Source organism: Somniosus microcephalus, chromosome 31 (assembly GCF_052327205.1).
Source record: "Somniosus microcephalus isolate GS21.2 chromosome 31, FLI_Smic_1.0, whole genome shotgun sequence".
In the NCBI taxonomy this organism is placed as follows: Eukaryota; Metazoa; Chordata; class Chondrichthyes; order Squaliformes; family Somniosidae; genus Somniosus; species Somniosus microcephalus.
In genome coordinates, this window is record NC_141017.1 from 2,215,935 (window position 1) to 2,236,583 (window position 20,649).

Sequence of the window (20,649 nt, forward strand, 5' to 3'; positions counted from 1 at the left end):
CAGGGGATGTACCAGAGGACTGGAGAACAGCTAACGTAGTACCATTATTCAAGAAGGGTAGCAGGGATAAACCAGGGAATTACAGGCCAGTGAGCCTAACATCCGTGGTAGGGAAATTATTGGAAAAAATTCTGAGGGACAAAATTAGTCTCCACTTGGAGAGGCAAGGATTAATCGGGGATAGTCAGCATGGCTTTGTCAAGGGTAAATCATGTCTGACCAATCTGATTGAATTTTTCGAGGGGGTGACTAGGTGTGTGGATGAGGGAAATGCTGTGGATGTGGTATACATGGACTTCAGTAAGGCTTTTGACAAAGTCCCGCATAGGAGACTGGTCAAGAAGGTAAGAGCCCATGGGATCCAGGGTGCCTTGGCACGTTGGATCCTAAACTGGCTGAGTGGCAGGAGGCAGAGGGTGATGGTCGAAGGTTGCTTTTGTGACTGGAAGCCTGTGTCCAGTGGGGGTACCTCAGGGATCGGTGCTGGGTCCCTTGCTGTTTCTGATCTACATAAATGATTTGGATGAGAATGTAAAAGGTATGATCAGTAAGTTCGCAGATGACACGAAAATTGGTGGGGTGGTAAATTGCGAGGAGGAAAGCCTCAGGCTACAGGACGATATAAACGGGTTGGTCAGATGGGCGGAAAAGTGGCAAATGGAATTTAACCCTGAAAAGTGCGAGGTGATGCATTTTGGACGGACAAATAAGGCAAGGGAATACACAATGAGTGGTAGGGCCCTAGGAAGCACAGAGGGTCAGAGGGACCTTGGTGTACATGTAGGCAGCGGATCAGGTAGATAAGGTGGTTAAAAAGGCATATGGGATACTTGCCTTCATTAGCCGAGGCATAGAATATAAGAGCAGGGAGGTTATGATGGAGCTGTACAAAACGCTGGTGAGGCCACAGCTGGAGTACTGTGTGCAGTTCTGGTCGCCTCACTATAGGAAGGATGTGATTGCTTTGGAGAGGGTGCAGAGAAGATTCACCAGGATGTTACCTGGGATGGAGCGCCTCAGCTATGAAGAAAGACTAAACAGGCTGGGGTTGTTTTCCTTGGAGCAAAGAAGGCTGAGGGGGGACCTGATTGAGGTGTACAAAATGATGAGGGGCATAGATAGGGTAGATAAAGAGGAACTTTTCCCCTTAGTAGGGGGGTCTATAACAAGGGGGCATAGATTCAAGGTAAGGGGCAGGAGATTTAGAGGGGATTTGAGGAGGAACTTTTTCACCCAGAGGGTGGTTGGAGCCTGGAACTCACTGCCTGAAAGGGCGGTAGAGGCAGGAACCCTCACAACATTCAAGAAGCATTTGGATGAGCACTTGAAATGCCATAGCATACAAGGCTATGGACCAAATGCTGGAAAATGGGATTAGATTGGACAGGGCTTGATGGACGGCGCAGACACGATGGGCCGAAGGGCCTCTTTCTGTGCTGTATAACTCTATGACTCTATGAGACTCGGGGGCCCAGGTACATGGATCATTAAAATGTCATGAACTGGTACAGAAAATAATCAAAAAGGCTAATGGAATGCTGGCCTTTCTATCTCGAGAGGACTAGAATCCAAGGGGGGTAGAAGTTACGCTGCAGCTGTACAAAGCCCTGGTTAGACCACACCTGGAGCACTGGGAGCAGTTCTGGGCACCACACCTTAGGAAGAATATATTAGCCTTGGAGGAAGTGCAGTGTAGGTTTACCAGAATATCTGGACTCCAAGGTTTAAATTATGAGGCGAAATAACACAAATTAGGGTTGTATTCCCTGGAATTTAGAAGATTAAGGGATGATTTGATCGAAGTTCTCAAGATATTAAAGAGAACACATAGGGTAGATAGAGAGAAACTATTTCCGCTGGTTGGGGATTCTTGGACTAGGGGACAAAGGCTAAAAATTAGAGCCAGACCTTTCAGGAGTGAAATTAGGAAACACTTCTACACACAAAGGGTGGTAGAAGTTTGGAACTCTCTTCCACAAATAAAGAAAATGATGCTCGATCAATTGTTCATTTTAAATCTGAGATTGATAGATTTTTGTTAACCAAAGGTATTAAGGGGTGTGGGGCAAAGGCGGGTAAATGGAGTTAGGTCACAGATCAGCTATGATGTCATCGAATGGCAGAAGAGGCTCGAGGCTAAATGGCCTCCTCCTGTTCCTAGCAGCCTTCTCCGAACAAAGTAAAAAACACACAAGGGGTATATACATACAACTTCTATGTAATAATGATGCTCTTCAACACTCACCTCTCCCACCAACATCTCATAGACGAGAACACCGAGCCCCCACCAGTCCACAGCCCGCGTATAGGATGTGTCTGTCAGAACTTCGGGAGCAAGGAACTCCGGAGTACCACAGAAAGTGCTTGTCCGTTCTCCATAGCCCATATCTACAGTGAAAGAACCAGATGCTTTGAGCCTTTTCTGTCACACAGTTTGAGCTGAACACATCAATAGCTGTTGCAGAATTCACACGAGTCTAGAGAATAAACCCAGAAATGTACCACGGTGCACTTAAACAAAGTATCAAAGCGCTGCTGGCCCCAATAGTATCAAAAGTGGCTTAACGGAAGCTTATAGAGATAGAAGAAATGGGAAACACACTTAGGTCAGTGGGTAGCACTCGTGTTTCGGAGTCAGAAAGTCATGGGTTCAAATCCCACTCCAGGACTTGAGCACATAATCCAGGCTGATAGTCCAGTGAAGTACTGAGGGAGTGCTGCACTGCCGGAGGTGCCGTCTTTCAGATGAGACGTTAAACCTCTCAGATAGACCAATATCACTAAAACAGATTATCTGGTCATTATCTCATTACTGTTTGGGTGAGACCTTAAACTGAGGCCCTGTCCGTCTTCTCAGGTGGACGTAAAAAAAATCGCACTGCACTAGTTCAAAGAAGGGCAGGGGAGTACTCCCTGCTGTCCTGGCCAAAATGTATCCTTCAATTAACAACTCCGAAAACATATGATCCGGTCATTTATCTTATTATTACTGCTTGTGGGACCTTGCGGTGTGCAAATTGGCTGCCACATTTGCCTATATTACAAAGTGACTGCATTTCAAAGGTACTTCATTGGCAGTGAAGCACGTTGGGATGTCCTGAAAGACCAAATGTAAATGCATAGAGGGTTGGGAGAGACAAACAACATTGGAATAAAGAGTAGTCCAGAAAAAGGAAGGATCAGACAGGGGAGAAGTGCAAAGCAGACTAAGGCGGGTTTGGAGTGCATGTGCGTAAATGCACAGAGCGTGACAAATAAGGTGGGAGTTGCTGCAGGTACAAGTTGTCACATGGGGTTATGATATAGCAGCAATGGGGGACTTCAGTTATCGTAATATAGACTGCGTAACAGGGTAACATAAACAGTGTAAAGGACAGAGAGGGGGAGGAATTCCTGAAATGTGTACAAGAGAACTTTGTTTCCAGCCCAATGAGGAAGGAAGCAGTAACAACAACTTGCATTTATATAGCGCCTATAACCGCAGTAAAATGTCCCAAGGCACTTCACAGGAGCCTTATCAATCAAGATCTGACATAAGGAGTCATTAGGACAGGTGACCAAAAGCTTGGTCAGAGAGGTAGGTTTTAAGGAGCGTTTTAAAGAAGAGATAGGTGGAGAGGTTTAGGGAGGGAATTCCAGAGCCTAGGACCCACACAGCTTAAGGCACGGCCGTCAATGGTGACGCGATTAAAATCAGTGATGTGCAAGAGGCCCGAATTGGAGGAGCGCAGAGATCTCGGAGGGTTGTACGAGATTAAAGAGATAGGGACGGGGTGAGGCCATGGAGGGATTTGAAAAACAAGAATGAGACTTAAAATCGTGGCGTTGCCAGGCCGAGAGCCAATGTAGGTCAGCGAGCACAGGGACAATGGGTGAACGGGACTTAGTACAAGTTAGGGTATGGGCAGCAGATTTTTGGATGACTTCCTAGTTTACGGAGAGTGAAAGATGGGAGGTCGGCCAGGAGAGAATTGGAATAGGCAAGTGTAAGAAAGGCATGGATGTGGGTTTCAACAGCAGATAAGCTGAGGCGGGGTGGAGTCGGGCAATGTTAGAGGTGGAAGTAGGTGGTCTTGACGTTGGAGTGGCTATGTGGTCGGAAGCTCATCTCTGGATTAAATATGACAGCAGGGTTGCGAATAGTCTGGTTCAGCCTCAGACAGTTACTGAGGAGAGGGTTGGAGTCGATGGCTAGAGAACGGATTTGTGGCGGGGACCGAAACAATGGCTTTGCTCTTCCAGATATTTAGTTGGAGAAAATCCTGTTCATCCAGGACTGGAAGTCGCACAAGCAACGTGACAAATCAGAGGCAGTGAAAGGGTCGAGAGAGGCGGTGGATGTCGTCAGCGTACATGTGTGGAAACTGACAGTGTTTTCGGATGATGTCGCCGAGGAGCAGCATGTAGATGAGAAATAGATCGGGGCCAAGGATAGGCTCCAGCGGTAACAGTGCAGGAGCGGAAAGAGAAACCATTGCAGGTGATTCTCTGGCTATGACTGATAGATAAGAATGGAACCAGGCGAGTGCAGTCCCACCCAGCTGGACGACGGAGGAGAAGGATGGAGTGGGCAACTGTGTCAAAGGCTCTAGACAGGTTGAGAAGGGATAGTTTATCACAGTCACATAGGATGTCATTTGTGACTTTGAGATGGGCTGTTTCAGTGCTGTGGCAAGGCCGGAAACTTGACTGGAGGGGTTCAAACATGGGAGTTCTGGGAGAGATGGGCACGGATTTGGGAGGCGACAGCACGTTCAAGGACATTGGAGAGGAAAGGAAGGTTGGAGATAAGGTGGCAGTTTGCAAGGACAGAGGGGTCAAGGGTTGGTTTTTTGAGAGGGGTGATGATGGCAGATTTGAAGGGGAGGTGGACTGTACCTGAGGAGAGGGAAGCATTAACAGTAACAGCTAACATGAGCACCAGGAATGGAAGTTGGGTGGTCAGCAGTTGGGTGGGAATAGGGCCGAGGGAGCAGGAGGTGGGTCTCATGGACAAGATGAGCTCAGAGAGGGCATGAGGGGAGATAGGGGAGAAACTAGAGAAAGAGGTGAGTTCAGGGTTAGGGCAGGGGGGGAACCCGAGAGGATGTTTGGCCTGGTGGTCTAAGGGAACGGAGGGAAGCGGCAGAGGTAGCTGAATGAATGGTCTCAATCTTAGTTACAAAGAACTACAAGCTTCTCACACTTGTTGTTGGAGGTGAGGGTGGAGGGGGCAGGGGAGAGGGGTTTAAGATGGTTTGTAGTGAAGGAGAGAAGCCGGGGATTATCTTTGCATTCCAGAATGATCCTTAATAGTGAGCAGTTTTGGCAGAGGAGAGCAGGTGATAGATGGCTAAACCAGTTGTCCACCATAAACGTTCAAGTCCGCGTCCTTTGGACTTCAGGGAGCGGAGATGAGGGCCGCACTGGGGAACGACCACGGTGAGAGAGAGAGTAATGGTTTTAATGGGGACTAGGGGATCAAAGGTGGAGGTGAGGGTGTGGTTGAGCAGATCGACAGCTGCAGCAATGTCATGGTGAATGGAGGGCCAAAGGCTGGACAGTTGGGAATTTGAAAGTGCCGTTGTATGTAACTTTGGGGAGAGCGCTTTCCAGGGGCAGACACAGAAGGAAGTGGGTTTGGGAGGGTGAAGGGGGACGTGAGTGGAGAGTGATACAAGGAACTGATCAGAGATGGCTTTATCTGTGATTGACATGATAGGAGTAGAGAGACCATGTGAGATGGCAAAGTCAAACGGATGGCTGTGAATATGGTTAGGCGAGTTTAAGGGGGGTCAGTGATCTCAGAGGAGAGAGGGCACGATGACTTGAGATGGAGCTTGAAATCACCAACAATGAGAAGTCGCTCGGTGCAGAGGGTGATGGAGGAAAGCAGTGAGGATAACCTGGTGAGAAGCTTGCCGTGGTACTTGGGTGGGCGGTAGAGGATGAAAATTTTAAAGAAAAACCGAGGGGTGGAACAAGTAAGATGTTCAAAGGAGGAGAAGTTGCCAGGGGAGTGGGAGACAGACCAAATAGCAATTTGGTGATAAGGGCCACACCGCCACCACAGCGTTCTGGGCGGGGAAAGTGTTAGAAGGTAGCCAGACGGGGAGACTTCATTTAGGGGGAAGGTGTCATCATCACCCGGCAGCCAAGTTTCCGTCAAGACCATGATGTTGATGCAATTATCCACGATAAGCTCATGGATGGCAAGGGCCTTGTTGACAAGTGAACAGACATTCTGGAGGGAGATGTGGAGAGGGGCGGCGATAGTCAATCCGCTGGCAGAGTGCACAGGGTCAGTGCTGGGAGGGGTGAATGGGACAGGAAGGAGATTGGCAAGAGTAGACCCCAGTGGACGGGCTGGGCGGCAAGGTCGGTGAGAGAGTAGGATGGGGCAGTTGGGGTTGCTGCTCGTAAGGAGGCAGCGACGAGTGCATCAATGGGCCCCTCGGAGGATGCCAACAGAGGCTCAGAGGGAAGCTGTAGGTTTATCTAAGAGGGAATCAAGCCTGGGATGGCGGCAGGAGAGTAGGAAGGTCGAGGAGTGTTGAAGGGTTGGGGAGGGATTTTGGGGGAGTACAGCACCCGAGTGGGGAGAAATGAAAGGACAGGGCAGAGGGACCTAGGAGGGGTAAAGAGAACAGAAGAAAAAAATGGAAAATAGAAGCGATGGGCTCGGGTCTAGGGCTGGATCTAGTTCTGGGGAATGAAGTGGGGCAAGTGGAGCATGTTTCAGTGCAAGAGCATTTGGGAAACAGTGATCACAATATAGAATCATGGAATCATAGAGAGATGCAGCACAGAAGGAGGCCATTCAGCCCATCGTGCATCAGCCAGCTCTTTGAAAGAGCTCTCCAATCAGTCCCACTCCCCTGCTCTTTCCCCATGGCCCTGTAACTTTTTTCCCTTCAAGTGTTTGCTATTCTGAGTGGCAGGAGGTGGGAAGTGGGGTCCCACTAGGATCAGTGCTGGGACCACTGTTGTTCACAATTTATATTAACGGTTTTGACTTTGGAATCAAAAACAAAATTTCTAAATTTGCGAATGACACCAAATTGTGTGTGTGGGGGGGGGGGGGGGGGTGGCGGGGATAGTGAATACTGAGGGGAACTGCAACAAATTATAAGACATTAATAAACTTGCAGAATGGGCATATAATTGGCAAATGAATTTCAACACAGATAATTGGGAGGTCAGATATTGGAAAATAAGAATCTAGATGGGGTAGAAGAGTAAATGGATCTCGGAGTACAAATACACAAATCACTAAAAGTAGCGATGCAGGTTAATAAGGCCATAAAAAAGCAAACCAAGCACTAGGGGCTATTTCTAGAGGGATAGAATTGAAAAGTAGAGAAGTTATGCTAAACTTGTATCAAACCTTGGTTAGATCACACTTGAAGTACTGGGTACAATTCTGGTCGCCATATTACAAAAAGGATAGAGGCACTGGAGAGGGTGCAGAGAAGATTTACAAGGATGATACCAGAGATGCGAGGGTATACATATCAGGAAAGGATGAACCAGGGGGGAACCAATATCCTTGCGGGGAGGTTTGCTAGCACTGCTGGGGAGGGTTTAAACTAACTTGGCAGGGGGTTGGGGTACAGAGTGGAGCTATAGTAGGGGGTGATTTACGGCCAAATACAGAGGGAAAAACAAGTCAGCTGGGAAGGCAGAGCAAATATGTGAAGGCAAAAGAGAATATGGCAGGGCTGGAAGGCATTTATTTTAATGCAAGGAGTCTTGCAAATAAGGTGGATGAACTGAAGTTGTTGTTGAACACATGGGAGTACGATATTGTTGCTATCACGGAGACATGGTTGAGGGAGGGTCAGGACTGGCAGCTCAATATTCCGGGGTATAGAATCTTCAGGCGAGACAGAGGGGGGTGTAAAAGGGGAGGGGGTGTTGCAATATTAATTAAGGAGTCAATTACTGCTGTAAGGAGGGATGATATATTAGCGGGTTCCTCTAATGAGGCCATATGGGTAGAACTTAAAAACAAAAAGGGGGCAAGCACTTTGCTGGGAGTGTACTATAGGCCCCCAAACAGTCAGGGGGAGATAGAGGAACAGATATGTAGGCAAATCTCCGAGAAGTGCGAAAATAATAGGGTAATAATAGTGGGGGATTTCAACTTCCCCAATATAAATTGGGACAGTCAGAGTGTGAAAGGCTTAGAGGGTGCAGAATTCTTAAAGTGCATCCAGGAGAGCTTTTTGAGCCAACATGTAGAAAGTCCTACAAGAGAGGGGGCGGTACTGGACCTAATTCTGGGGAATGTAGCCGGGCAAGTGGTGGAAGTGTCAGTAGGAGAGCATTTTGGCGACAGTGACCATAATTCGGTGAGATTTAAGGTGGTCATGGAAAAAGACAAAGACGGCCCGGAAATAAGGGTTCTAAATTGGGGGAAGGACGATTTTAATATGATAAGGCAGGATCTGGCCAAAGTGGACTGGGAGCAGCTGCTTATAGGAAAATCCACATCAAAACAGTGGGAGACTTTCAGAAGGGAAATAGAGAGAGTACAACGCCAACATGTTCCTGTAAAGGTCAAGGGTGGGACCAACAAGCAAAGGGAACCTTGGATGACAAGGGATATACAGAAATGCATTAGAAATAAGAGGGGGGCTTTTGGCAGTTACAAAAGACTAAAGACAGAAGAAGCCCTAGAGGAGTATAAAAAGTGCAGGGGCATACTTAAAAAAGAAATTAGGAGGGCGAGGAGGGGCCATGAAATAACACTGGCGAGCAAAATAAAGGAAAATCCTAAGATGTTTTATAAGTATATTAAGGGCAAGAGGATAACCAGGGAAAGGGTAGGGCCCATTAGGGACCAAAGTGGCAATCTGTGTGTAGAGCCAGAGGATGTAGGCGGGGTTTTAAATGAATTTTTTGCATCTGTGTTCACTATGGAGAAAGACGATGCAGACATAGAAATCGGGCAAGGGGACTGTGACATACTTGAACATATTAGCATCGAGAGGGAGGAGGTGCTAGCGGTTTTAGCGGGCCAAAAAGTGGATAAATCCCCAGGCCCGGACGAGATGTATCCCAGGCTGCTGTGGGAGGCAAGGGAGGAGATTGCAGGGGCTCTGACACTAATTTTCAGAACCTCTCTGGCCACAGGGGATGTACCAGAGGACTGGAGAACAGCTAACGTAGTACCATTATTCAAGAAGGGTAGCAGGGATAAACCAGGGAATTACAGGCCAGTGAGTCTAACATCTGTGGTGGGGAAATTATTGGAAAAAATTCTGAGGGACAAAATTAATCTCCACTTGGAGAGGCAAGGATTAATCGGGGATAGTCAGCATGGCTTTGTCAAGGGTAAATCATGTCTGACAAATCTGATCGAATTTTTCGAGGGGGTGACTAGTGGGGTGGATGAGGGAAATGATGTGGTGTACATGGACTTCAGTAAAGCTTTTGACAAAGTCCCGCATAGGAGACTGGTCAAGAAGGTAAGAGCCCATGGGATCCAGGGTGCCTTGGCGCGTTGGATCCTAAACTGGCTGAGTGGCAGGAGGCAGAGGGTGATGGTCGAAGGTTGCTTTTGTGACTGGAAGCCTGTGTCCAGTGGGGTACCTCAGGGATCGGTGCTGGGTCCCTTATTGTTTGTGATCTACATAAATGATTTGGATGAAAATGTAAAAGGTATGATCAGTAAGTTCGCAGATGACACGAAAATTGGTGGGGTGGTAAATTGCGAGGAGGAAAGCCTCCGGCTACAGGACGATATAAACGGGTTGGTCAGATGGGCGGAAAAGTGGCAAATGGAATTTAACCCTGAAAAGTGCGAGGTGATGCATTTTGGACGGACAAATAAGGCCAGGGAATACACAATGAGTGGTAGGACCCTAGGAAGTACAGAGGGTCAGAGGGACCTTGGTGTACATGTACATAGATCCCTGAAGGCAGCGGAGCAGGTAGATAAGGTGGTTAAAAAGGCATATGGGATACTTGCCTTCATTAGCCGAGGCATAGAATATAAGAGCAGGGAGGTTATGATGGAGCTGTACAAAACGCTGGTGAGGCCACAGCTGGAGTACTGTGTGCAGTTCTGGTCGCCTCACTATAGGAAGGATGTGATTGCTTTGGAGAGGGTGCAGAGAAGATTCACCAGGATGTTACATGGGATGGAGCGCCTCAGCTATGAAGAGAGGCTGGACAGGCTGGAGTTGTTTTCCTTGGAGCAGAGAAGGCTGAGGGGGGACCTGATTGAGGTGTACAAAATAATGAGGGGCATAGATAGGGTAGATAAAGAGGAACTTTTCCCCTTAGTGGGGGGGTCAATAACAAGGGGGCATAGATTCAGGGTAAGGGGCAGGAGATTTAGAGGGGATTTGAGGAGGAACTTTTTCACCCAGAGGGTGGTTGGAATGTGGAACTCAATGCCTGAAAGGGTGGTGGAGGCAGGAACCCTCACAACATTCAAGAAGCATTTGGATGAGCACTTGAAATGCCATTGCATACAAGGCTATGGACCAAATGCTGGAAAATGGGATTAGACTGGACAGGGATGGATGGGCGGCGCAGACACGATGGGCCGAAGGGCCTCTTTCTGTGCTGTAAAACTCTATGACTCTATGAGAAGGGTGAGGGGTGACCTAATAGAGTGCTGTATATCCTATCTATTTATCCAATTCCCCTTTGAAAGTCATTATTAAATCTGCTTCCACCACCCTTTCAGGCAGTGCGTTCCAGGTCACAACTGGCTGCGTAAACTTTTTTCCTCATGTCGACTCTGGTTCTTTTGCCAATCATCTAAAATCTGTGTCCTTGGTTTTGGGTAGAGGGGGCATAATCTCAAAACATGACACAAAACATGTCTGAAGGTGGCAGAACAAGTTGATAAATCTGTTAAAAAAGCATATGGGATCCGTGGCTTTATAAATAGAGGCATGGGGGCGATTTTCTGCTGTCAGAGGAGGCGGGAAAATCAGATTCAATGAGTGCGGGTTCGGAACCCGCCTCCAAGGGATTTTGCTGGTGCCGGTTTTGGAGGTCGGGAAATGGTCCCGCCTCCAGCTGGCCATAGCGATACTTGTGATCATTAAATGCTCATTAAAGGTCTCTCGAAGCCTATTTTGAGAGGCCCTCGTGATTTTTCGAGCATTTCGGAATGCTCCACGCACCTCCTAAATCACGCCAGATAAACCTGGCGGGTTGACTCATGGGTGGCCTCCTCACAGCTGCAGGTCCAACAAGACAGCGTTTATTGCATCAAGGATTACTTGCAGGTGCCAGACCTTGGCTTTAAAAGGTCTCTGAGCACGTTTAGAAGTCGGAGATGCTGCAGCTTGACTCCATCAACTGTGGGACCTCCTCTCCCCACTTGCAATGAGTGCTTCCCCAAAGGAGGCAGCTGCAAGCAGCATGGGAGCCATTCATTTTCTTTTACCATGGACCTCAGATGAGGAGGAGGAGGAGGAGGAGCAGGAGGTCAGAGCGCCAGTGTATCGACCAGCAGCAGCACGCAAGCACATGGCTGCCCAGGATGCAAGGGATGAACTTATCCTGGCCAGATTTGCATAGGTTGCCCAAGTTGGCACATGTCCTTGGCTCCATCCTAGTACATCATTGACAATGGACATGACTCTCTGGCCTCCTTTCACACTGGCCACCAACCTGACAACGCAAGTGTGGCGGAGCCCGCAATGTGGGGCTGCCTAAGGCGAAAGAACAGATGCCATAACGCCAACATTTTGGCTTCAAATCATTTTAATGCTTTCCAACGGGGATGGCATTTCATCAATACACAGAAACATTCTCCCAATCTGCACTCAGATCTGGAGGTTGTATCCCTTGCCAGCTGTACCCACACAGCCTTGGTTTCTTTGGCAGGCCTCTACCTCCCAGATGAGTGGAAGAGCACCTCCCTGCTAGCTGTCACCCCCTCAAACAACATTTGCAGCGCCTCATCCGAGAGCCTCGGGGAGGCCCTTGCCTTGGAATTGGACATAGTGGTTTCTCAGAAAATGTTGCAGGTGGTGCAGCATAGGCAGAAATGCTGTGGTATGAGACAAGAAACCATAAAATCAGGCTGGAAAAGTGATGTCAGCAGAGGCGAGTTTCAGTCCCAAAACACTCATTGACCAAGGGCATCCCACACCTCTGAAATCAAGTGGCCAATCAGGGGAAAATCACAATTTTTTGAAAACTCAGTGGAGGCGGGTTTCAAACCCACCCAAACCAAAAACCGCCTCCATCTCGCCTCCAGTGGGAAAATCGCCCCCATAGAGTACAAAAGCAAACAAGTTATGCTAAACTGCTTCCAATGGAAGAAGGGTCGATAACCAGAGGATACAAGTTGGTGGAAGTAGATTCAATATGAAGAGAGATCTAGATAAAGGGGCCGTATTGACCCAGTACTGGATAAAGGGGCCGTATTGACCCCGGACTGGATAAAGGGGCTGTACTAGGACTGGATAAAGGGGCTGTACTGACCCAGGACTGGATAAAGGGGCTGTACTGACCCAGGACTGGATAAAGGGGCTGTACTGACCCAGGACTGGATAAAGGGGCTGTACTGACCCAGGACTGGATAAAGGGGCTGTACTGACCCAGGACTGGATAAAGGGGCTGTACTAGGACTGGATAAAGGGGCTGTACTGACCCAGGACTGGATAAAGGGGCTGTACTGACCCAGGACTGGATAAAGGGGCCGCACTGACCTCGGACTGGATAAAGGGGCTGTACTGACCCAGGACTGGGTAAAGGGGCCGCACTGACCCAGGACTGGATAAAGGGGCTGCACTGACCCAGGACTGGATAAAGGGAGCGTACTGACCCAGGACTGGATAAAGGGGCTGTACTGACCCAGGACTGGATAAAGGGGCTGTACTGACCCAGGACTGGGTAAAGGGGCCGTACTGACCCAGGACTGGATAAAGGGGCCGCACTGACCCAGGACTGGATAAAGGGGCTGCACTGACCCAGGACTGGATAAAGGGAGCGTACTGACCCAGGACTGGATAAAGGGGCTGTACTGACCCAGGACTGGATAAAGGGGCTGTACTGACCCAGGACTGGGTAAAGGGGCCGTACTGACCCAGGACTGGATAAAGGGGCCGCACTGACCCAGGACTGGATAAAGGGGCTGCACTGACCCAGGACTGGATAAAGGGAGCGTACTGATCCAGGACTGGATAAAGGGAGCGTACTGACCCAGGACTGGATAAAGGGGCCGTATTGATCCAGGACTGGATAAAGGGGCTGTACTGACCCGGGACTGGATAAAGGGGCTGCACCGACCCAGCGCTGAATTAACAGGAGTGATACCAACCTTCCTTACAGAGTCCAAAATCAGCAATTTTCACATAACCCTGTGTGTCCAGGAGCAAGTTATCGAGCTTCAAATCCCTGCAGGAACAATACACAGACTCGTAGAAATCAATGCCAAGAAGCAATAATTTTGGAATAATCTGCCACGCAAGGTAACATTGGGGCTATTCAAAATACAACTGGAAAGGCCGTGCATTTTTATAGCATCCTCAGACTCTCCCACAATGCTTTACAGCCCATGAAATACTTTTAAAATGTGGTCACTTTTGGATGGCCAGAGGAGATGTTAGTGATGCAGAAGGGAAGTTAAATTACTGGGGGTGGGGTGGAGTTTTCCAACATTTCAACAGAGACCACACTTCAAAACATACTTCATGAGCTGTAAAGTGCTTTGGGATGTCTGGTGGTCGTGAATGGCGCTATATAAATGCAAGTCTTTTTTTTGAGTGAATTACTGCACAAGGGGGAGACCCGAGTATATTGGGGTGAGTTGAGTTTGTGTACCAGAGGGGATCAGAGACTTGGATGATCTGAACGGCCTGTTTGGTTTAGGAGCTCCCACATTCACTTTGTATAATACCAAATCATACAGACCCAAAGGAACATGTTCAAACTCCTTACACATCATCACACATCCTCAGTTCGGTTTGAGTTCGTGAGCGTGAGGCTAAATATTACCGAGGCTAACTTCTGAGGTGCTCACAGACAAACTGAAGCAATAGTGATCATTTGATCCTGAGTGTGAGCGGGTTAATAATCATAGAATCATAGACTACTAAGCACAGGAGGCCATTCGGCCCATCGAGTCTGCATCGGCTGTTTTGAAGAGCAATCTAGTCAGTCCCACTCCGCTGCTCTTTCCCCATATCCCTGTAATTTTTTCTCCTTCAAGTATTTATCCCATTCCCTTTAGAAGGCTACTATTGCATGGCTCAGTAGGGAGCACCCACACCTTAAAGTCAGAAGGTTGTGGTTTCAAGTTCCACTCCAGAGACTTGAACACAAAATCCAGGCTGACACTCCAGTGCAGTGCTGAGGGAGTGCTGCACTGTCGGAGGTGCCGTCTTTTGGATGAGACGTTAAACCGAGCCCCCGTCTGCTCTCTCAGGTGGATGTAAAAGCTCCCATGGCACTATTTCGAAGAGGAGCAGGGGGGGTTCTCCCTGGTGTCCTGGGACCAATATTTATCTCTCAATCAACATAACAAAAACAGATAATCTGGTCATGATCACATTGCTGTTTGTGGGAGTTTACTGTGTGCAAATTGGCTGCTGCGTTTCCCACATTACAACAGTGACTACACTTCAAAAAAAAAAGTACTTCATTGGCTGTAAAGCGTTTTGGGACGTCCGGTGGTCGTGAAAGGCAGTGCATTCCACATCCTCACCACTCGTCCTGTAAAAAAGTTTTTCCTCGTGTCGCCTCTGGTTCTTTTGCCAATCACCTTAAATCTGTGCCCTCTGGTTATCGACCCTTCAGCCATTGGAAATAGTTTCTCTTTATATACTCTATCTAAACCCTTCATGATTTTAAGCACCTCTATTAAATCTCCTCTTAGCCTTCTCTGGTCCAAGGAGAACAACCCCATCTTCTCCAGTCTGTCCACATAACTGTAATCCCTCATCCCTGGAACCATTCCACAGAATCACAGAAATCACAGAAACCCCACAGTGCAGATAGAGGCCATTTCGGCCCATCGAGCCTGCACTGACACATATCCCAGTAACCCCATGTATTTAATCCCCCTAACACTAAGGGTCAATTTATCATAGCCAATCAACCTAACCCACACATCTTTGGACTGTGGGAGGAAACCGGAGCACCCGGAGGAAACCCACGCAAACATGGGGAGAATGTGCAAACTCCACACAGACAGTCACCCGAGGCCGGATTCGAACCTGGGTCCCTGGCGCTGTGAGGCAACAGTGCTAACCACTATGCCACCGTGCTGCCAGTAAATCTCTTCCGCACCCTCTCCAAAGCCTTCACATCCTTCCTACAGTGTGGTGCCCAGAATTGGACCCAATACTCCAGCTGGGGCCGGACTAGTGTTTATATTGGTTTAGTGTAACTTCCTGCCTTTTGCACTCTCTGCCTCTATTTATAAAGTCCAGGATCCCATGTTAACTGCTTTGTTAACCTGTCCTGCCACCTTCAAAGATTTGTGCACAAACACCCCCAGGTCTCTCTGTTCTCGCACATTCTTTAAAATTGTACCATTTAGCTTGTATTGTCTCTCCTCATTCTTCCTACCAAAACGTATCACCTCACACTTTACTGTGTTGAATTTCACCTGCCGTGTGTTCGTCTATTCCACCAGCCTGTCCACATCCTCCTGAAGTCTATTACTATCTTCCTCAGTTCCAAGTTTTGTGTCATCTGCAAATTTTGAAATTGTGCCCTGTACCCCCAAGTCCAAGTCATTAATGTATATCAAAGACAGCAGTGGCCCTAGTACTGAACCCTGGGGAACTCCACAGTATACCTCCCTCCATCCCCCAGTACTGAACCCTGGGGAACTCCACAGTATACCTCCCTCCATCCCCCAGTACTGAACCCTGGGGAACACCACAGTATACCTCCCTCCATCCCCCAGTACTGAACCCTGGGGAACTCCACAGTATACCTCCCTCCATCCCCCAGTACTGAACCCTGGGGAACTCCACAGTATACCTCCCTCCATCCCCTAGTACTGAACCCTGGGGAACTCCACAGTATACCTCCCTCCATCCCCCAGTACTGAACCCTGGGGAACACCACAGTATACCTCCCTCCATCCCCCAGTACTGAACCCTGGGGAACACCACAGTATACCTCCCTCCATCCCCCAGTACTGAACCCTGGGGAACTCCACAGTATACCTCCCTCCATCCCCCAGTACTGAACCCTGGGGAACACCACAGTATACCTCCCTCCATCCCCTAGTACTGAACCCTGGGGAACTCCACAGTATACCTCCCTCCATCCCCCAGTACTGAACCCTGGGGAACTCCACAGTATACCTCCCTCCATCCCCTAGTACTGAACCCTGGGGAACTCCACAGTATATCCTCCCTCCATCCCCTAGTACTGAACCCTGGGGAACTCCACAGTATACCTCCCTCCATCCCCCAGTACTGAACCCTGGGGAACTCCACAGTATACCTCCCTCCATCCCCTAGTACTGAACCCTGGGGAACTCCACAGTATACCTCCCTCCATCCCCTAGTACTGAACCCTGGGGAACTCCACAGTATACCTCCCTCCATCCCCTAGTACTGAACCCTGGGGAACTCCACAGTATACCTCCCTCCATCCCCTAGTACTGAACCCTGGGGAACTCCACAGTATACCTCCCTCCATCCCCCAGTACTGAACCCTGGGGAACTCCACAGTATACCTCCCTCCATCCCCCAGTACTGAACCCTGGGGAACTCCACAGTATACCTCCCTCCATCCCCTAGTACTGAACCCTGGGGAACACCACAGTATACCTCCCTCCATCCCCTAGTACTGAACCCTGGGGAACACCACAGTATACCTCCCTCCATCCCCTAGTACTGAACCCTGGGGAACACCACAGTATACCTCCCTCCATCCCCTAGTACTGAACCCTGGGGAACACCACAGTATACCTCCCTCCATCCCCTAGTACTGAACCCTGGGGAACACCACAGTATACCTCCCTCCATCCCCCAGTACTGAACCCTGGGGAACACCACAGTATACCTCCCTCCATCCCCTAGTACTGAACCCTGGGGAACACCACAGTATACCTCCCTCCATCCCCGAGTACAGAACCCTGCGGAACTCCACAGTATACCTCCCTCCATCCCCGAGTACTGAACCCTGGGGAACACCACAGTATACCTCCCTCCATCCCCTAGTACTGAACCCTGGGGAACACCACAGTATCCTCCCTCCATCCCCGAGTACTGAACCCTGGGGAACTCCACAGTATACCTCCCTCCATCCCCTAGTACTGAACCCTGGGGAACTCCACAGTATACCTCCCTCCATCCCCTAGTACTGAACCCTGGGGAACTCCACAGTATACCTCCCTCCACCCCCTAGTACTGAACCCTGGGGAACTCCACAGTATACCTCCCTCCATCCCCTAGTACTGAACCCTGGGGAACACCACAGTATACCTCCCTCCATCCCCCAGTACTGAACCCTGGGGAACACCACAGTATACCTCCCTCCATCCTCTAGTACTGAACCCTGGGGAACTCCACACTATCCTCCCTCCATCCCCGAGTACTGAACCCTGGGGAACTCCACAGTATACCTCCCTCCACCTCCTAGTACTGAACCCTGGGGAACTCCACAGTATACCTCCCTCCATCCCCTAGTACTGAACCCTGGGGAACACCACACTATCCTCCCTCCATCCCCGAGTACTGAACCCTGGGGAACTCCACAGTATACCTCCCTCCACCTCCTAGTACTGAACCCTGGGGAACACCACACTATCCTCCCTCCATCCCCGAGTACTGAACCCTGGGGAACTCCACAGTATACCTCCCTCCACCTCCTAGTACTGAACCCTGGGGAACACCACAGTATACCACCCTCCATCCCCGAGTACTGCACCCTGGGGAACTCCACAGTATACCTCCCTCCATCCCCTAGTACTGAACCCTGGGGAACACCACAGTATACCACCCTCCATCCCCCAGTACTGAACCCTGGGGAACTCCACAGTATACCTCCCTCCATCCCCGAGTACTGAACCCTGGGGAACACCACAGTATCCTCCCTCCATCCCCTAGTACTGAACCCTGGGGAACACCACAGTATACCTCCCTCCATCCCCTAGTACTGAACCCTGCGGAACTCCACAGTATACCTCCCTCCAATCCCGAGTACAGAACCCTGGGGAACTCCACAGTATACCTCCCTCCATCCCCTAGTACTGAACCCTGGGGAACACCACAGTATACCTCCCTCCATCCCCTAGTACTGAACCCTGCGGAACTCCACAGTATACCTCCCTCCAATCCCGAGTACAGAACCCTGCGGAACTCCACAGTATACCTCCCTCCAATCCCGAGTACAGAACCCTGGGGAACTCCACAGTATACCTCCCTCCAATCCGAAAAACAGCCATTCACCACAACTCTCTGTTTTCTGTCCCTGAGCCACTTTTGTATCCATGCTGCTGTTGTCCCTTTTATCCCATGGGCTTCAATTGTGCGAAAAAGCCTAATATGCAAATTCTAATTTCTCTAAAATCTAGTAATGTGCAAATTATTCACTGTAGTATTCAGCAGCCGAGACGAAGCGGAGGCTCTAACCTGGTCATGAGCTGGAGGGTGAAAGCTCTCTTACCTGTACACAATCTTGTTATCATGAAGAAACTGCAGCCCAAGAACAACACATGCAGAGTAGAACCTGCGGAAAACATAATAAAAATTAATTTTCATGCTATTTTTGATTTTAGTCCCCTTCCAGTATCCAAGCTAAGGATCCCATATGCTTTTTCAACTTGTCCTGCCACCTTTGTGCACATACACCCCCAGGTGGCTCTGTTCCTGTACCCCCTTTAACATTTTACCATTTAGTTTATATTGTCTCTCCTCATGCTTCCTACAAAAATGCAGCACTTCACACTTTTACATGTGCCACAATTAGCTAATCATGTCTAAAATGGTCTTTATGAATTAATGCCACTTTAAACCATGCTATGTGAATGTATTATAGGTTAAAGTTGATAACTTTGGGAAGGCAACTGAAAAAGACAAAGGTCTGCGAGCTGATTGCACTCACACAGCTCTGGTTTCTGAGAAGACGTCGGCGTGAATGTGCATCATGAGATCCCCACCGGCCGTGTATTCCATCACAAAACATACATGTTCCTGGGTTTGAAAACACGCAAACAGATTGACCAGGAATGGATGATTGGAGATGTTGACTGTCTCGAAGATCCGTTTCTCACACATAAGGCTGTGGAGGCAACAGAACATTTCAGAGCATTGACTGGCACACAGGGGTGGAGCAGCACTGGACTTGCATAACATGTTAAAGTAGCATCACATCCGCCTGATCGAAGTGTTAAGCTGCAGCCCTTCCATTGACCTGATCAATGCCAGACACAAAACATCAAATTACATGCTGGGAATCTGCTCACAACTCCACAGTTAATCAAAAAAAATTAAATAATGGGTCTGTATCAATGAATGAAAAATGACTTGCATTTATACGGCGCCTTTCATGATCTCAGGATGTCCCAAAGTGCTTTACAGCCAATGAAGTACTTTTGGAGAGTAGTCACTGTTGTAATGTAGAAAATGTGGCAGCCAATTTGTGCACAGCAAGCTCCCACAGGCAGCAATGAGATAATGACCAGATATTCTGTTTTTGGGATGTTGATTGAGGGATGAATATTGGCCAGGACACCAGAGAGAACTCCCCTGCTCTTCTTCGAAATAGTGCCCATGGGGATCTTTTACGGCGCCTGGGTTTAAAGTCTCATCTGAAAGACGGCACCTCCGATAGTGCAGCACTCCCTGCACTGCACTGGGCGTGTCAGCCTAGATTTTCGTGCTCAAGTCTCTGGAGTTGGACTTGAACCCACAGCCTTCTGACTTAAAGCAAGGGTGCTACCAACTTGTCAAATATCAATTATTACCAATAATGGTTCTGCATGAAATGCCGCCAATAATGGATCTGTTTTGCATGCTGCCAATAATGGGTCTGTTTTACTTTGTGCCAATAATTGGTCTGTATTAAATGGCTCCTATAATGGGTCCGTATTAATTATCGTCAAAAATGGGTCTGTATTAAGTGGTGCCAATAATGGGTCCGTGCTAAATGGTGTCAATAATGAGTCAGTATGAAATGGTGCCAATATGGTTCCTATATTGGGTCTGTATCAATTATCTCCAATAATGGGTCAGAAAAAAGTGACGCAGCCATCAGTAAGACAGAAATAGAATCCATGTGGATAGAGATAAAAGATGATAAAGGATCAATCACACTACTGTAATAGGTGTAGTCTACAGGCCACCTAATAGTAGAAGGGAGGTGGAGGAAGGAATATGCAAACAAATTAGGGAAATGAGTAAAAAACATAGAATAATAAACATGGGGGATTTCAACTACCCTGAAATTAATTGACCAGAAGAGGTAGGTAAAGGGGATAAGGGAATGGAGTTCCTACAACATGTACAGGACTCCTTCCTACCCCAGTAAGGGAGAATTTGCTACTTCATCTCGTAATTGGAGGGGGGGGGGGGGGGGGGTGGTGAACCAAAGTAAATAAGAGAAGTAAAAGTTCGGAGAACACCTAGGCAATAGTGACCATAATATATATAGGAATCCCGCCCCAACCGCGGTTTTGCCATATGCGGATTTCACGTATACACGGTTTCCTCTCTGCGACAATTTTTG

The 20,649-nt window shown here is 48.6% G+C and overlaps 1 protein-coding gene across 2 annotated transcripts in view; it reads right to left on the reverse strand.

Annotated features, from left to right (window-relative positions):
- The window catches only part of pkn1a (protein kinase N1a), a 185,862-nt gene that overhangs the window by 39,449 nt on the left and 125,764 nt on the right, over positions 1-20,649 (reverse strand). For both annotated transcript variants that reach the window (XM_085971468.1, XM_085971466.1), the window contains 4 exons: positions 19,027-19,203; positions 18,589-18,651; positions 13,277-13,353; positions 2,246-2,388 (listed from right to left, as the gene is read on the reverse strand). In XM_085971468.1, the coding sequence (XP_085827594.1) occupies positions 2,246-2,388; positions 13,277-13,353; positions 18,589-18,651; positions 19,027-19,203 (460 nt within the window). The remainder of the gene's footprint in view (positions 1-2,245; positions 2,389-13,276; positions 13,354-18,588; positions 18,652-19,026; positions 19,204-20,649) is intronic.